Here is a 17,229-nt window from a genome sequence, read left to right on the forward strand (position 1 = left end):
ATCTCTGGAAGAAGATAAGAAGGATTTAGAATACGTTAGATATATGAATTATTTGAAACATAACGTATGAATAATACAAACTCGACTATCTTTATTTATACTAGATGAAACTACCTTGTATTCTTTTTTAATAAACTGAATTTCAATAATAAATGAACTGCTTTGAAATATTTTACACCATATTTATATATACAGTAGAAGAGAAACTGGGGAAACCCAAGATTTTTTCCTGTATCTGTTGAACTGTTATTCATCTATCAGTAATATTTTGTAATTGTATGACGCGATAAGGTTTCACGTCTTTGTTCCTGGCTTTTTTTAAACAAAACTCTCAAATTTAGCATAGAATTTTGAAACATTTAACACCATGGTAACAAAGAAAATAATCAATGCAGGTTTCGCAGATTAGACGAAATCTACAACATATCAGGTTTGCACCAAAACTGAAAATAAAGATCAAATTCATTTATGTAAAGTTTCTTGGAATTATTATTTCCAGCAAAAGATGACATCTGCAATCACAGTTATTTGAAGACATGAACAAAAAACACGGAACATACTAAAACGATAACACAAACAAAGATAAGATAAAAACAGCAACATATTTATGTGATGTAGACGAGAGAAGAAAGAAATCAGAGGGACATTCAAAATGAGTCGGAAATAAACCTACATCACCATTGCTCAAAAAGTAAATATTACATAAAACACGGAAACAAAAAGAATGATACACACAAACTCGGCAAAATCGCCGATGCTATGTAGTATTTGAATGATTTAATTTAAACTACGATTGAATGATTAAGAATTAATTACAAAAAAATCACCATGTTGTATAATAACAACAAGTTGAATGTCTGTTATAACTTTTATGTATGTTGCTTTTTTTGTAAAAAGAATGAAGTGTTTAAGTTGTTTAATTCAACACACTATGCACCTGTCAAAATGTTCAAAAACTGTTACAGTGGTAATATCACACTCTCAAACGAAAAACTGTCATGTTCCTGGCCTGGGACAAACACGTTCTTATTGAGTAAATGATGGACTCACTCTGGTATTATTTATGTTTTTCTTGAACTCTGACATATGTGCTGGTATTCGTTTGTTCATAGTAATATGTTCGATTTACAGGAAATTACATTGGCATCATACATTAAGAATTTGGGAACAACAAGTTTGTATTACATATTCGAAAATTACATATGAACAAAACATTTTCATTCATGACGTGTATATTTTTTTTTTCCAAGTGGTGCATTGATTTCTTTGAAAAACTATCTTGATCGGTATAATAAATCACTAATGTTTGATGCATCTTTGCCTTAAACAATATTGGAATCACCGCAGATAAGCGTGATATATCCCTCATATACAGCCATAAATCAAAACGGCTGTATTTTTAGCTCACCTGGCCCGAAGGGCCAAGTGAGCTTTTCCCATCACTTTGCGTCCGGCGTCCGTCGTCGTCCGTCGTCCGTCGTCCGTCGTCGTTGTTAACTTTTACAAAAATCTTCTCCTCTGAAACTACTGGGCCAAATTGAACCAAACTTGGCCACAATCATCATTGGGGTATCTAGTTTAAAAAATGTGTGGCGTGACCCGGTCAACCAACCAAGATGGCCGCCACGGCTAAAAATAGAACATAGGGGTAAAATGCAGTTTTTGGCTTATAACTCAAAAACCAAAGCATTTAGAGGAAATCTGACATGGGGTAAAAATGTTTATCAGGTCAAGATCTATCTGCCCTGAAATTTTCAGACGAATCAGACAATCCGTTGTTGGGTTGCTGCCCCTGAATTAGTAATTTTGAGGAAATTTTGCTGTTTTTGGTTATTATCTTGAATATTATTATAGATAGAGATAAACTGTAAACAGCAATTATGTTCAGCAAAGTAAGATTTACAAATAAGTCAACATGACCGAAATGGTCAGTTGACCCCTTTAGGAGTTATTGCCCTTTATAGTCAATTTTTAACCATTTTTCGTAAATCTTAGTTATCTTTTACAAAAATCTTCTCCTCTGAAACTACTTGGCCAAATTAATCCAACCTTGGCCACAATCATCTTTGGGGTATCTAGTTTAAAAAATGTGTGGCGTGACCCGGTCAACCAACCAAGATGGCCGCCACGGCTAAAAATAGAATATGGGGGTAAAATGCAGTTTTTGGCTTATAACTCAAAAAACAAAGCAATTAGAGCAAATCTGAAAATGGTCAATTGACCCACTAAGGAGTAATTGTCCTTTATAGTCAATTTTTAACAATTTTCATAAAATTTGTAAATTTTTATTAACATTTTCCACTGAAACTACTGGGCCAAGTTCATTATAGATAGAGATAATTGTAAGCAGCAAGACTGTTTAGTAAAGTAACTTTTACAAACACATCACCATCACCAAAACACAATTTTGTCATGAATCCGTCTGCTTCCTTTGTTTAATATTCACATAGACCAAGGTGAGCGACACAGGCTCTTTAGAGCCTCTAGTTTTGTTTATTAGCAATAACTGTATGTGTACTTCATTTACATACCTTGCATAACTCAAATCAACATACATTAATTAATATCAGTTGATATTCGCGTCAAAATTAGGAAGAAAAAAAATCCACGCATCTTATAAACAATCAAAAAGAAAAATAAATTAAACTGGTTCTCCCACTGGTGTCTTTCGCCCCTCTTTTATATGAAAATTCTTCCATACTGATACAAGGACAAAATACATTTTATTTAAAATAAAGACATGTATATTATTAGTTATTATTTGGTGCTGAAAGAAGCTACGCCTCTTTCGATAGTTAAAAGTTTGTCGATGATAATAGGTGCAATTGGCTTATTTCGTAATTATAAAGATTTACAGTATAAACAATAATTCTACACACATTTATGATTAAAGAGAAAACATAAACAAACATTTATTTACAATCAACCGAAAGTATACTCAAGGAAAGTTGACACAGGCTAAGCGTTATTCTTACGGTTACAGCTTTAGTGTCACTGTACATTTCATGGTGCTTAAGTTACAGTCAATAAAATTGAAAATTTAGCGAAGAAAAATATTTAAAATATAATTTTCATGCTATGATTTGATATTTCAGTTTGTGTTTTTATCTTTTATTTCATCATGAACTCCGTGCATCACTAACGAAATATTTATGTTAAGGCTTTATTTAAGATTTCATAAATAAACTTGAGAAGACCTTTCATCTATCTCTAGTTTGCTGATATACAATTTTATCTGTACGTCTTATTTTGTATATTCAGCACCTCTTTTATTTTGTTCATGCCAATCAATTTTAAGTAAAACGAGCAGATTTGCGGAAGATATCGTTAACTTTTTTTTATTTAAGCAATGCAGATCTGTCATATCGATTTTCAAAACAAAGGATATCTGTTAAACCAAACAATTTTTCGAAACTGAAATTATTATTGCCGTATTTCCATGAAAAAATGTCATGTTATGAATAAATTTAGCAGCAAAAGTTAACAATCACAAAATCATCATACTTATTACATAAGAATAGTGCAAACTTTCTTCACTCAGCAGTATTATACATTTTTTTGATGTTCGTTTTGTTGTTTTGTTTTGAAATGTTTTCCTTTTTGTAATACAGGGGCCTTGTTATACGGTGATGACTACTAACGGAATTTGATGACACTGTCATCAATTGAGCGGGTAAGCGCTATAAAACCAGGTTAAATCCACCATTTTCTACATTTGAAAATGCCTGTATCAAGTGAGAAATATGACAGTTCTCGTCTATTCGTTTTTGATGCGTATTGTTATATGATTTTGCCATGTGATTATGTATGGACTTTTCAAATTGACTTTCCTCTCAGTTCAATATTTTTGTGATTTTACTTTTTATTACTAACTGCATAGTCCTCAAATGTCATATGTTTCCATGTAAATAATCACATCTTTGGTATTTGGTATATGGTTAGTTATGTCATCGGCAATCAAACCTCATCATCATTTTCTTTATTCGTATCCACGACTGGGAAAATTAGAGTTAAATTATCGATCAGAAAATTATATTATAATTTATATTTCAGTAATTTTTCATTTGAACATCACTTCTACATTTGTCTTGATAATTTGACGGTGGTAAATCTAGAAAACAATTTAGATACAGTATTTTTTTTAATTGTATTTTCATTGTCAATATATAGAAAAAAATATATCATTTGTCTGAAATTCGAATAGTCAGTACAAACTTTCAATGGTCATGATGGTAGATTATTACGTAGATTAAAGTAAACACAAACATTGAGAGTGTCCTTTTGACATAAAACCATAAATGAACACAAAAAGTTTGCTTTTTTTAATTATTAATATTTGTCATTCTATCATATCAAACTGAATTGTTGCAAGAAAAACCTGTAATACATATAGGTAAGTACCAAACTCATGATCTAAATATTTTTGATTTTAATTGTAATACGGTATTATTGTATCAATATATTATCTACATTTTTTGGGTTAACGCGGCGTTACATGTTAACTTCTCAAAATTTCAATCATACGCATGTCTGTTTATATCTAATGGCGATAAAAGATATAAACTAAATCCATGTGTATATAGACAACTGGACGGACAGTTTTTTGAAAATGGAACAAGTGCGTCGACAGATTAATTAAGTGGCGCTTGCTTTAAGATTCATTTCCCGCCATGCAAATCAGGTTTGGTTCATTTTTGGTTATGAGGTTAAATTCTTAGTTTTTATAATTTGACAAACTTTATAAGCTTACAAGTTACTCGTTGCATCTTTTATTCTTTGTCAGTATCGAACCACTAAATACTAACGACAGCATCGTATCGTAGACGTTACCATTATCATCAGGCGTCATACTGAACCGATAGAAGAGAAATAGAAAACGACTGTAATCAAAATAATATCATCGGTACAACTGGTGTTATTTCACTATTTAAAACTGTTTTAAGGAAATAATAAGACACCTTCAATGTTTCCCGGTATCTTTAGAATTGAAGTTCGTTGGGCCTAGTTTATAATTCCGGTTCATTTGATCCAAGGTACAAGAATCTAAAATGGCTTACACTGTTTGATCTATTTGAAATATCAAAGCAATGCAGAGTACGTGTTTATTATCATTCATTTTAACAATAGGAGCTTTACGAACAAGATTCCAATGTTGACGCTGGTTTCAAAACTGAAAACAGTTGTCAAATTAAAGTATGTCATATTTATTTCCAGGAAAAAGGTTCGTCCGTAAACAATATGTTAGACAATCGATATCGCAGCTGACCATAATTTTTTATCATTGTTATCAAGGAAAGTTCAAAAAAGAAAACAATCAACCGAATTCCTTTAAACAATCACATTATGAAAATAAATAACCCATAGCTACTCTTAGATTATTTATGAGCATATAGAATATTGATCTAACTTTCTCTGTCGAAAATGCTGTCATTTTAACGAGATGTAGTTTTTCCCGTGGCAACTAGCTGCGTCGTTGGTATCAGGAATCATTCAAAAAAGACTCATGTAAAAATATATTAAAACAAAAACAAGGTTCCATAAAAAATTAACTTAAGGGTAATGGATTGAATTAGTTTTTATAATGTGTATTGCCTCATGCAAAAAAATCAAGACTTTTTGAGTACTTGAATAATCTCAAAGAGCAGCAAGATTTTCAGAGTTGACAGGTTAAGCGGCTCCTGTTTTGAAAGCATTCATCCCTGTTATGCGAACCATACTCAGTCAATATGTAATATTATATTCGATAAAAGGGAACAAGCTACAAATGAACAATTCGAATCTTTTTAAAAAGAATTGCATTTACATATATGGCAGTGCATTGCTGTTTGATATTTGAGAGTAAAAAAACTAACAAAATTTTATTTCATTTTTTTTAGTCCTTAAGTATCCCTCGTTTGTACTTATTTCGTAAATTAACTGAACAAACGACTACAAGTAAATTGTATCTGCAGCTTGAAGACCGTCGCTAATGAGTTGATATACAGACATGGCTTATCATTAAACCAAAGTGTGGTGGCGACCAAACAAATGTAGTTGTGTGAATTTAAGTCGTGTTTCCCAATTAATCGCTTGTTTAATCGTTCATAATAATGTCTATTCCTACAAGAAAAATATCTGCCTTGTTTCAAACGTTTTAATACCTCTATTTTGTCGCAAGAATAAGTAGTATGCCCAATATAATCACCATTATACATGATGCACTAAAGATTGAATTTTGTAATGGGATTTTTACTTCTAGTCTGATTTTTCTTAAAAGAATCAATGATGTGTCTGTCATATTATATTGTTTCTTTTGTGTTACTTTAAATGGCATACGTTGAAAAGTTTATTTCAAACAAAACAACAAAAACGAATAATAATAGTTTTGAAAACCTAAAATATTCCTTACAATGCGAAGGTATTTTTCTTTTAGACTTTTTATTGAATAGGTTCATTACTGAAAATGAAACTCGAGTTCAGAAGTTGTGCCACGACACATCGTCCTTGATCAATTTCGGAAACATGAGATAATATCCTCTAGTGCAGTATTAATTTACTCGATACCTGAAACCAATACTAGGCTATCAGGACAGCTTCTTATCCTTAAGCATTTATTATAGTCTGTTGTCCAAAAAGTAAGACTTTCAACATTTATTTCTATAAAATTAAAATTTTACAGTTTTACAAATCTTGCAGGAAACTAGGTATAACAAGTCAATTTGTCACCATCCAATAAGTGTAAAGTATGTTCCTTATAAATTAAGGAATGTATCTCCCCAATGCAAAGCTTTAGTTCCTTTCGCGGATTTGGCTATGCTTTTTTTGGACCTTTTAGATTATAGCTCTTCATCTTTTATATAAACTTTGGATTTCAAATATTTAGGCCACGAACATCACTGAAGAGACATGTACTGTCGAAATGCGCATCTGGTGCAAGAAAATTGGTACCGTTAATTTTAGTGGCTACGAGCATCACTGAAGAGACATGTATTGTTGAAATGCGCATCCGGTGCAGGAAAATTGGTACTGTTGATGTTATTCTATTGCATCAAGATGGAACGGAGTGTCGATGAAATAAAGATACCTAAAAAAAAATAACCCTTGTTTGAAATGGTTTATTTCAGATCGCAACTAGTCTTTAATTGACATGATTGAGTTAATTGACAATTATTTATGAGAGCCTCTTTTTGTCAAATAGCGTTTACTTTGCCTACCTTGTGCATCAATAACGAAAACTCACAGCTTAAAATAAAGAAGTTTATTTTAACATTGGAAAGTTTGGGAAGCAATCTTGATGAATATAATGGTATTGATACTTCTTAAATTAATATATGAACTCAAATTACCGTTATCTTACGTAAAACTAATATGGAGACATTTCTATTTTTATTAGTATTATCGATGGTGTTTCATCATATTGACGTGTACCCTCCTTTCGTGAATAACAAAGTCTCTAATGACCCACAAACAAAGATATTTTGTAATTGATTAAAATTAAAAACGAGGAGAATATGCTATGAATTCATTTTCAAAATAGCAGCAGTTGACTGGTGTATCGACAGAATTAGTTAAGCCATACAAAGAAAAATGTTCCTTGTATATACAAAATTTAGTCCTGGTATCTATGATGAGTTTATTCATTGATGAAAGAAGGACAACTCTATGCACAAAGAAACAATTACAGATAAATAGGATAAATAATAGTCAACACAACACCACACAGAAAAACTATAGTGTTTGCCACCACGTTCATTCTACAATTGGACTCATGAATCAAAAACGTCAAATACATTTAGACTATAAAAAATATATACATATCATAAAGAATTACAAATCAGCTTATTGTACTCTATGACTATGTAATCATATTCGAATTTCAGGGTTCAGAGAGTTTCCGTAATCTTCAATATTGATTTGATTAAACCACTAATGGATTTGTAACTGAAACTCAATCAGCGATGAATCATTAATTTCAGCTTATTTTTTATTTCAATTAATTTATCAGTACCAGTTTCATATTAGTTTTTATACAAAATTTAGTACATTTCATGAACATATAAACAAACTACCAAATAACCAAAAATCTACGTCAATCTTTATTTTAAGTGCTGACAAATTTAGGCGTAAAAGTATGTCCTAAATCAGAATTCGTTTATACACTTGATAAACAAATCATTACAAGTCTTATCTTTCCGTTACTCTTCTCTTGCTGTTATTTAGTTAGACTAATCAGATGACACAACATTGCTTTCTTTTCATAAAAGACAAAATCACCAACTTACAAAAAAAAACATGTTTTACCATATTGCGTTTCCCTGCGTTTTAGTTTGTTACCCCGATTTTATTTTTTGTCCATGGATTTCTGAGTTTTGAACAGCGGTATACTAATGTTGCCTTTATGGACTAAAGAAGAACATTTAAGATATACATACATCTGAAAATCTTTAAAACAAAATGTTCACACACTTAAAAATTTACAAAACTATCCGATTTTTTTTTAAAACAACAGTTTTGATGATGGACTAAACATTCTGATCATTAATTACATCTTACACATGTGTAACAATTTCCTGTGCACTTTACCTCTCTGTATCTTTCTGAATTCATTCTTTATTTTTTTTGTTTCCCAGTAATAGGAATAAAACCAATAAAGACAATTACACAATAGAATGGAATCAAAAGGTTAGTATCAAAATAGACGTCTTGTTTGAATGCCATTATCAATCTTCCATGAACAAAAGTGTAAGCAAAAGTCACAATTATAGATGCATACAGAAGTGAAGAAGCAGCAGATACAAATTCAAAAATCTTAGGTTCGACTCGGCCAGGGTTTCGAACCAACGATCTCTCGCATTTGAGGCATATGCGCTACCACAAAACCACCGATGCGTTGTTTTTTTCTCTAAACATACTTTAATATGGAACACCAAACACCTAAAATCGAAAGACAATAGTTTATCAACAACTGAACACGTGCAGCGCTAAATGATTGAAAAAGATATAGAATTATGAAACGCCAAATCCCGACTAAATTATTTTGTATCATTTCAGGCTAACTGTAAAAAATGAAATGTTCTAATATTAAGCACGTGATCAATGAATAACTATTTTGCTTATTCAGATATTTTCAAACAAGGCGCACGTCGCATATTGGACAAGTTAGTAATTAGAGAGATGAAATAATGCTTTGATAATGACATTTGCCGAAATTTATTTGATACATCTTTTAACTTAGAATGCATAAATCCAAGATTTAGAGATTCAAACAAATTCTTCATATATGTTTTCCTTTTTTTTTTTAATTTCTACATAGCTACAGAAAACTGTATCGGTAAACCACGGATTTAGGAAATTAATATATAAGTTTACTAATCATAACATTGCGTATGGCCGTCATCAAATTTGGTGTGTTTTGAAATCATGGGAATTGACAGATGCTTTTGAACATAATATAAAATGACCTGAGTAGTCTAGAAATATGTTAGTACCTTGACAATACGTTAAACTTTGCGGTGGTAATATTCACCGAAATGGAATTTATTTTGATCCTGTGTATAGTGGGTAAGATAGTGAACGATATCCGATGTATAAAAGGATGAAAGCAGATAATTTTATTACATAAGTGTGACAGTCAAATAAATAAGTGTTTGATTTGCTTGTTCACGTTGAATAAGGATAAGAAAGTTCATATTTTTTTTTCGTTTCAGCTATTGCTCATGGGGGTGTTGTTCCAAATGGTGATGAAGTATCGAACGAGGCAAAGGTGACCTTAACTTTATTGAATATTTATACTGAATAGCAATTCTCATCACCTTAGTTTTAGATACTTTTACTAAAAGCGTTTGCTAGTAATGTATTGTTCCTGCGTGTCTGAAATCATTAAAAGCTAAATCAATATATCAGCATCATAAAAACATGTAACTACATTCGAGACCACTATAGTAATGATAAAGAAAACATACTTATTATAATAATTATTCCTGTCAAGTAATGATTTATCGTAGTAGTATTTTTAACATTTCCATAAAAGATGTTGTTCTCATTGTGTTTGTTAAAATGTTCTGTAACAAGTTCGGAATATGGCAGATTTTATCAAGTAGAAAGTTTATCTGTGTGCTTGCGTTTTTTTGTGTGTGCAGTTCAGTGTTTCTATTCTTCATCTGTTGTCTTCTCATAATTGATAAGTTTCTCTCTGTTTAAATTAACGATCCGAATTGGTTTTCGCTTAATCAATTTATGACTGTTGAGCAGAGGTAGACTATTGTTGCCTTTCTTAAAAATGGATATTATTTGGGGTTGATTCAACCCTTTTTGAAAGCAGAATTTCGTAAAACAATAATTTTTCTATAAGTTTCACTTTGATTTTGATTTGTCAAAATACGAACTATCATAATGTCAATGTGTGTATTCTTTTATTAGCGTATTGTTGGTGGTCAAGACACAACGATAGGGAAACATGCATGGCAGGTGTCACTACAGCGTAAATCCGGGACATCATGGAGTCACTCATGTGGTGGTTCTATAATTGGTGAGAAGTGGGTTGTAACTGCAGCTCATTGTGTGGAAGGAAGTCCGTAAGTATAAGATCGTTGGAAAGTAATCGACTGTTCAAGGGCTGTATGGCCAGTCAAGGTCGTTAAAACTTTTAATTTTTTTCGAAGGCTGAATAAAGTATTTGGATCCGACGCTTATCGTGTCGACGCACTCGGTTGCGCACCTTTTAGAGTTAATACGATTTCTCTCAGTGTGGTTTTTTGTACCTTTATTTGTAATCTCTCATTAGTTTACGAGATTTTATTATCAAAACAATTCTGTCGTCTTAGTCTAATCTTTGATGACATACATATTGTTTCACGTTGATAAATTGACCTGCTTAATTTATATTATCAAACTATTCCATAAATTTTGTTTTAAAATAAAAGGGCTCTGTTGCAATGTTAGCAACATTTCTTAAAAGCTGATTACTATATTTATTTTTGGTTCATTCAAATGATCTCTTGTTGTTATTTTCTGCAAACGGTTTTGTTTCTTAGTTTTTTTTTCGGATTCGTTTTGTTTAACTAGTACTGTTTTTAATCCAACGAACGAATCGAATTGTGCTGTTAACTACAGATTTGTCATTTTTTATTTTTTTTTATTTTTATAATTGATAAGTTAAAAATACTGTAACGAATTGCAACATTTAACATTGATGCAAAGCTCTGATACCTTTCACGGATTTGGCTATACTTTTTAGGCCTTTTGGATTACAGCTCTTCATCTTTTATATAAGCTTTGGATTTCAAATATTTTTTCCACGAGCATCACTGAAGAGACATGTATTGTCGAAATGCGCATCTAGTGCAAGAAAATTGGTACCGTTAATTTTATTACTACCACTCGGTCGATGCCTCTACTGGTGGACTATTAGTCCGCGAGTTTGTCACCAGCCAAGAAGCCAGTACTTCGGTACTGGCATGAAAATACGGATTTGTTGTGTTTGTTGTTACAAAATATTAGAAATTATTATTAATTAAGGAACGTATCTCCCTCATGCAAAGCTCTGATTCCTTTCACGGATTTGGCTATACTTTTGTGACCTTTTGGATAATAGCTCTTCATCTTTTATATAAGCTTTTGATTTCAAATATTTTGGCCATGAGCATCACTGAAGAGACATGTATTGTCGAAATGCGCATCTGATGCAAGAAAATTGGTACCGTTAATTTTATTAAGATAAACATGTCCATTAGATAAATTTTTCATTCTACTTAGAATCATCAACATTCGTGTACAATGTGTGATCATATCAACCTTCATGAAATATACTAGACCATTCGTGTCTTATCTTAGCCAACAGTTCAGATTTGCTATCAAGGTCAGGTTTAAATATACTGCCAAGCGAAAAGTGACATGACAGAATAATAAAAACAAATCTTTTTGATATTATTAATTCCATATTTAAGATTTTATTTACTTGGTTATAACCATCGGAGATACGATCATAAGATTTTCTGTACGCGAAAGGTGCGTTCCGTCCGATAAAGACATAGAAGTAATGCTTGAAGAAAGGTTAAAAGACCAAATAAAGTTGAGGAAGACGGATGGTTGAATATCCGGAAGGGTTATAAATAAGACAAACTATTCGTGAGGTGGAACATCATTGGTACTTTGAAAATTTACATGTTTCGTAAACAGTTTGTTCATAAATATGATCATAACAATATCAAGGCATAACAAAAACAAAGTATTCACTAATGGGCTGGAACCGAGGAGAGTTTTATTGTAGGGAATAAGGATATTCCCCTAAATACTATGCTGTAAAATGATTTGTTGAATAGCAGTCTCTTTGATATATTTATCTCAAGGATTCATATCAACTTGTCCAATTTTTTTTTGAATTATTTTAAACAAAATTAAGTCATGCTAAATTATTCTCCTATTTTAGAGTAAGCTCTCTTAGAATAGCCGCTGGAACAACAACATGGAGCAGTGGAGGCGACACACGCTTACTATCGTCCTTTACTATGGTAGGTGATTGGTTTATTCAAGGATGTAAAGCATTTCATACTTTGGGGATTGATGCGATCGCCTCAGACTTTGTTTGTCACTTAACTTTTGATATTTGAACATCGGTAAACTACTGTCTGCCGATTGAGATATTCTGACACGATGTATATTCGCATTGCAGATTATGTATGAATAGCAGGGCAGGTTCATGCACCCGTTCTCATCTCTTTTTAATTTCTTAATGTATTACATGTTACCTTGATGTTTCTTTTCTAAATCGATTTGCGATATTTGAACATCAGTAAATTTTCCTTTAAGTTCATATGTTTGTCCTTAAAAAATATATTTCTCATGAAACTATTCAATATAGGGTCAAATCCTCATTTCATTTATGGGTGATGTTACTCTCATCGTATCAATTATGAAACTTTAGCGATTTACAAAAAAGAGAATTGCACTTGTTGGTGCATTAATATGACTGATCAGGTTTCGTTTTACAATATTTGAAATGTTAAGGTATAGTCTGCCAGTTCCTGCATCAAGAAATGCCTGTACTAAGTCAAGAATATAACAGTTGTTGAATATTCCTTGGAGTTCGGTATTTTTGTAAGCTTTCTTCTTTTTTAAAATCATTGTTGATTAAATGAGTGTCTACAATATTACTTGACGCAGGACGTTATTCTTATACACAAATAGACCCCAATACTTTCTTAACTTTAGTAGTACTTTTTTTGCGCGCGAGGTTTTCCTTTCGTTCAAGTTATACCATTTTGCTGAAACTAGAACTTTGTCAAACTATACGATTAACAACAATTCCACAATTAAAGGGTCTCTGATATTTGATATTTGCATTATTGTCTCCACCATTGTATTTCAATTTCACGGAACAATAATTTTTTCACAGCATCCTGATTATGATGGGTTTGGAGATGGCTTCCCTAACGATATCGCTGTATTGGAACTTGAATCAGCTTTACCATTTAGTAGTTCTATTGCAAAGATTGAGTTGGCAGATGACGAGGGGAATTTTTCGGGAGACAAATGTATGATTACAGGATGGGGTCTGACAAATGATGGTAAGGTTTGGTATATTGTATGAGTACTTGTTCGTACAGTTTGGTTCAGCATTAGATCAATAATATATAATAGTGTGCCGTATTAGTTCAGTACACTATCTCATCCAATAAGACGATGATTGTGTTCTGCATTTACATTGAAGATTAAAGTATAATCCTTTGTTCACCAAAAAGGGTCAGGCATTTTAATTTATAATCCTTGTTCCTTTCACAACTAGTAAGGGTTAGGGTTATTTAACAGTAAAAACTGCATTACATTTCGAAACGAGTCAACTTTTTATAAACATTTCAAATTCTACTGTGACATACCACAAGCAACCTATAATGTTGGAATTTAAATTTTTGCTGTTGTTGTTGTTTTATTCTAAAACAGATTGACATTGTAGCACATCATTTAAGAACGTTTGCAGATTATTTGTTTGTGTTATAGACATCCTACAGTCACTTGATTGACCGTTCACGTTAAGGATTGCGAAATGCGATAATTCACAAAAATGACTATAACATGTACATAAATACATCGGGTCAATTAATTTGAACTATTATTAACTATAAAACAGCTAAGTATACTAGTTAGCTTAGCTGCAATTCGATTTTAAACGCAAATGGTAAATATGTGTACCAAGAAAGATTACTCAATTTCATTGGCAATATTATTACTAGTCCATATGCACTTTTTATATCAGCAGTTGATCGAAATATAACAACTAATTTTGTTTTCCAAGAGAAGTCGCTGAACCGTACATTGTGCATTATTGAACTTTTGATTCTATTCTCCAACAGCCTCATATGGAATATACAGATAATGTTATACCCAGTTATTTATTTATTTTTTTCAAAATAAGTACTTGTTTTCTTAAGTGGAGAATGGAATGCATACCTTTTTTATATGTTTATGTTTTTTTTTATGTTTTTATATGTTATTCATAGCATCAATTTTGTGTAAAAAATTACTGTATACTGCTAAAACTAAACAAAATGATTATCCTAACGCACAAAAAAGAGGGGGCAAAATACGGAGATTTTTCCCAAACCATCAGACGCCATGTTTTGGACTATACAAGTATTCTCCAGTTGTGATAGAGTTCTCTACACTGATGGTATTGCCATGTTCGGAGTTCATCTTCAGATATCAATGCTTTGATTTCATTTGATGAGAACTCAGTTATGTTTGATATCAATTTGATGATTTATATCATATACCTCTCTTTGGCTGTTTTGGTCGGGGATGTTTTTTCTTAGACACATTCCTATTTCCATTATCAATTTTAAATGTTAATGCAAATACAAACGTTTCAACATTCCAAATAATTTACATTCAGAACCAGGTCTTCCAGATGTGTTACAGGAAGTAACAATGACAGTATTGACTAATGCTGATTGTACCGACAGATGGTCAACTGTTACTGGTGCTACGATCAACGGAGGTCACATTTGTATCGGTAATGATCAAGACAGCGGCAAATCAGCATGCAATGTAAGCAGTCTAACGAATCTTGTAATTCTTAATTTTATACAAAGTACAATAACAATGCTGCGATATTTAATGCAGCAGTATAAGATTGATCGTGTGACCATTTCAAATTTTTGCTTGAATATGGAGGATATGATGACTCCTGGTTAACGGTATGCATTTTTAGAGGACAAAGAATGTGTTCACTTTGAACATCTATTGTTTTCGGATTGAATAGTTTTTTTTTATAAATCATGCGGCTGTTAGACTAAATCTCCTGCTAGATTGGGTAATACAGATACAGCTAAATTGATAAATCTATATCTACGAAAAGAAACTGCTTCACAAAGTGTCTGTGTTGAGAAAAGAGAAGGCTTCACAAAACCGTCATTTGTTCAGAAACTGCTTATTAAGGTCATTCTGATATGATTACTAGAAAATGAGTGTTTGAAAATTAGATTTGTTTTTAGAATAAACAATTCCACATTTCATTATTGCATTTCACAGATAATTGGTTTCCTAGTGCCTCTCCATCACTATTTCTCTCTTATTTTACACAAGTAAATGTTTATTTTAAAGGGTGACAGTGGTGGACCTATGCAATGTGAGGTACAGGGAACAACCTACCTGGCAGGAGCAACATCCTGGGGAATCAGTGGGTGTGGAGTAGGATACCCTAGTGTTTATACAAGGATCTCATTCTTCAGAGATTGGATCAGACAACAGACCGGGATCTAAATTAAAGGATGTAAAATCAAATATCTGTTTTTATATATCGTGATTTTGGGAGTGATCTAATTTATAAAATGGTCAAAATATATTTTCGACATATAGTTCATATTTTGAGTTTTGTGGATAACAAAAATGAGACATCAATCTAAATAATTATCCTGTAAAATTATATTTAAAACATTTATGATCAATTTGGTCTAGTTTAGAAAAATATGAAATAGTTTAACTTAATAAACATCTGCCTTAGACCATTGAAACGGTCTAGCCGTCTAGGGGTTGATAACAAATATATTTAGTTAAAAGAAAAGCATTCTCGATGTCATTCATTCTTGCTCTTTTATTTATTTATTTCATATGGTTATGACTTGGCGTCTGAAGACATGTTTTTCTATCATGATATTTCCGGCATTCGTGTAGAGAAGCCCTTGCTGCTTTATTATCACCTTTAATATGATATAATTGTATCACTAGCTGGTGCGACTTAAGGTTTCTTCCATCGATTTGCAAAGCGTTTGTCAATCTTTCCATTGCTGTCATATATGATCCATAATATATTAACCAGTCTGCTTCCACATTGAGTATCTCTGAGTTGTCAACCATTGCTGTGTTGTTTAGTATTGAATAAAAGGCTTGCTTCCTTATAGAGTCATCGGTTCTCTTGAGTATTTTAAAATCCCCAGATGTATATATTTCAGCGAAAGTGGAATCTATAGATTGTTTTCGAACAGTAACGATAAGAAAATTTATACTTGAATCTACTATTATACTTTTCCAAAGATATCGTTGGTTATTTACTGATATAAAATCCGAAATACGACTAAAAGTAAATATTGAATGTGTGCCATTGCTGATGAAATTTGAATTCACGGTTATCCGTGCGTCTTCTCCGAACTTGAAATATTCTTTTTGATTAAGTGCTAATACTGAAACATTGTGTCGAAGGATTGAAAAGCCCCCAGACATATGAAAATCGGCGTCTAGAAATACACCTGTGACGTTTTGCTGTCGACTAATGAAATCAAGGCATTTATTCACGTGATTTGAATTATCAATTCCTCTGTAGCTCCATTTGGATATTTTGGATTTATCAAGAGACATAAATGTTTTCCATTGGAAAGATGCAGTTAATATTAGAATCAAAACCAGACACTGCTTAATTTTGCAGAATTTAGATCCTAGTTCACAAACTACCAAAACAATTTTACTGTATAGAATGAGTATCATCGGAATTACGTCGTGAACAAACCTAATTTCTTTGTGTCCTTTTGACGAATACAAACACAACAAACAAAATACTATTAAAATTAATTGCTTAGTCAACTTGATTTCCAACATTACTTTTGGACTAGAAATTCCACGAGGTAAAATCACGGTATATAATGCATACGACAGAAAAACAAACGCGATAAAAGTAAGCAGTAGAAAGTTTAGCCAATCATCTAGCAACAGGCTCTGTATATAACACACAGTTGGTTCGACTCCAAACAGTTTTGAAGACAA

The 17,229-nt window shown here is 32.0% G+C and overlaps 1 protein-coding gene across 1 annotated transcript; it reads left to right on the forward strand.

Moving 5' to 3' along the window:
- The first annotated feature begins 9,449 nt into the window (after positions 1-9,449).
- On the forward strand, positions 9,450-15,738 carry LOC134728116 (chymotrypsin-like serine proteinase). Its single transcript, XM_063592548.1, has 7 exons — positions 9,450-9,540; positions 9,687-9,742; positions 10,399-10,553; positions 12,407-12,488; positions 13,373-13,544; positions 14,867-15,021; positions 15,577-15,738. The coding sequence occupies exons 1-7, from the start codon at positions 9,510-9,512 to the stop codon at positions 15,733-15,735; spliced, it is 810 nt and encodes a 269-aa protein (XP_063448618.1). The 5' UTR covers positions 9,450-9,509; the 3' UTR covers positions 15,736-15,738.
- The last annotated feature ends 1,491 nt before the right edge of the window (positions 15,739-17,229 follow it).

The sequence above is a fragment of the Mytilus trossulus genome, chromosome 8, assembly GCF_036588685.1.
Source record: "Mytilus trossulus isolate FHL-02 chromosome 8, PNRI_Mtr1.1.1.hap1, whole genome shotgun sequence".
NCBI classification, from domain to species: Eukaryota; Metazoa; Mollusca; class Bivalvia; order Mytilida; family Mytilidae; genus Mytilus; species Mytilus trossulus.